Source organism: Carlito syrichta, unplaced genomic scaffold (genome assembly GCF_000164805.1).
Source record: "Carlito syrichta isolate Samal-C Ts95f unplaced genomic scaffold, Tarsius_syrichta-2.0.1 Scaffold143184, whole genome shotgun sequence".
NCBI classification, from domain to species: domain Eukaryota; kingdom Metazoa; phylum Chordata; class Mammalia; order Primates; family Tarsiidae; genus Carlito; species Carlito syrichta.
In genome coordinates, this window is record NW_007087280.1 from 46676 (window position 1) to 48194 (window position 1519).

A 1519-nucleotide genomic window follows, 5' to 3' on the forward strand; every position below is an offset into this window, starting at 1 on the left:
CCTGGGCAGCTCCCCCACCTGGCCGCCACCCGCTGTACCCCCCACACGGACAGAATCCCCCTCTCACCTGCAGGGACACCTGCCAGGGCCAGGAGCCGGGGACAGCGTCCTCCCCATTGACGATCCTGGACAGGCCACTCAGCACGGGGTGGATGGCGGGGACCCCGCAGCCTGGGGTTGGAAGTGGGGGAAGGTGTGGGTGCCATGCCCCAGGGGGTCGCACTTCCTCTCCACTCTCCCCTTTCCCAGGCTCTGGGATCCAGCCTGGCTCCCTACTGCCCTCCCTGCCTCAACGCCCCCATCCCAGAGAAGTCAGCCTTGACTCTCCTGCCCAGCCCTGAAATCCCCTGGGAATGACTCCGTCTCAGCTCAGGAAGCAGGTGAATCGGGCCCCATTCCCACCTCGGCCCCAACAAGCCAAACGGGTTGAGTGTGAGGTGGGCAGCAGGCCCGCAGCACAGGTTGGGAGGCCGGGCTGATCTGGGGGCAGGGACCCTGCTGTCCCTTGCTGGCCTCAGGGTCGGGGGTGAGGAGAGAACCCTCCCACCTCTGCAAGGCCCAGCACTCACTGAGGGCGGTGCCCAGGAGGGCCCAGCAGGAGAGCAGCCAGAGGAAGGCCATAGTGGGTGGTCAGGAGGTAGAGGATGCCTGCCTGGAGTTCCCTCCTTATATCCCTGTGCACCTAGCTGTTATCTGGAGACCTTGAGGCCATAAGCCCTTCCCTGGGAGGGTGCCAGAATGGGTAGGATGTACTGGCGAGGGACAGGCGTGGGAGCCTGGGATGGCAGCAGCTGCGGTCCCAGCCAAGCTGGGCCAAACCAGGTGGCCTCTGCCCAAACAGCCTCTCTCCTGCAGGCCTTACCTTGTGAGGGCCCTCCAGGGCTTTGAGCAGAAACCCTGAGTCTGAGCCCCTGCTCAGCTTCTTGTGGCCAGGAGGACCTGGGACTAAGAATTTAGTTGATTTGTGAGTTGTTTGAAAACCCGTGGGCAGTGTGGTCTTGTTGGGGGGATGTTGGAGCAGGCCTGTGCCCCACGGCCCAGAACAGGGGCCAAGGATGCTCCCCCCAGTCTCTGTGAAGACTCAGTTGATGTCTGTGGCAGTAACTTGGGCTGTGAGTGGCTGGAGCACCCCTGCACACAGGCGCCCATGCACCCAACCCTGGAGCTGAGCACATGGCATCCCGAGGCACAACTAGGCCTTGGGCCTAGCCAGGAGTCCTGCCATCCCTCTGAGGAGAGCTGATGGGAGCTACACCCCAGGTAGATGGGGCAGGGAGACTTGGTTCCTGGTTTGGGTGACAGGGTGGACAGTGGATTCCTTTCCCAGCAACTGGGACACTCGAGAGGTAGACATTTTGGGTTGAGGTTGACAGGTACACCGCAAGTTCCCCAAAATGCATAGGGGAAGGATACTTCCTGGTTGTTTTTATTTACTTTTTTTTTTTTTTTTAGAGAGGGGTCTTGCTCTGTCCCCCAGGCTAGAGGGCAGGGGCACAATCATGGCTCACTGCAGCCTGGG

The 1519-nt window shown here is 61.4% G+C and overlaps 1 protein-coding gene across 1 annotated transcript in view; it reads right to left on the reverse strand.

The window, feature by feature from the left end:
• The window catches only part of LOC103251607 (chymotrypsinogen B2-like), a 3367-nt gene extending 2746 nt beyond the window's left edge, over window positions 1–621 (reverse strand). Inside the window, exons 1-2 of the mRNA XM_008050194.2 lie at window positions 570–621; window positions 8–171 (exon numbers count right to left, since the gene is read on the reverse strand). Coding sequence (XP_008048385.1) covers window positions 8–171; window positions 570–621 — 216 coding nt within the window. The remainder of the gene's footprint in view (window positions 1–7; window positions 172–569) is intronic.
• Between the last annotated feature and the right edge of the window lie 898 nt (window positions 622–1519).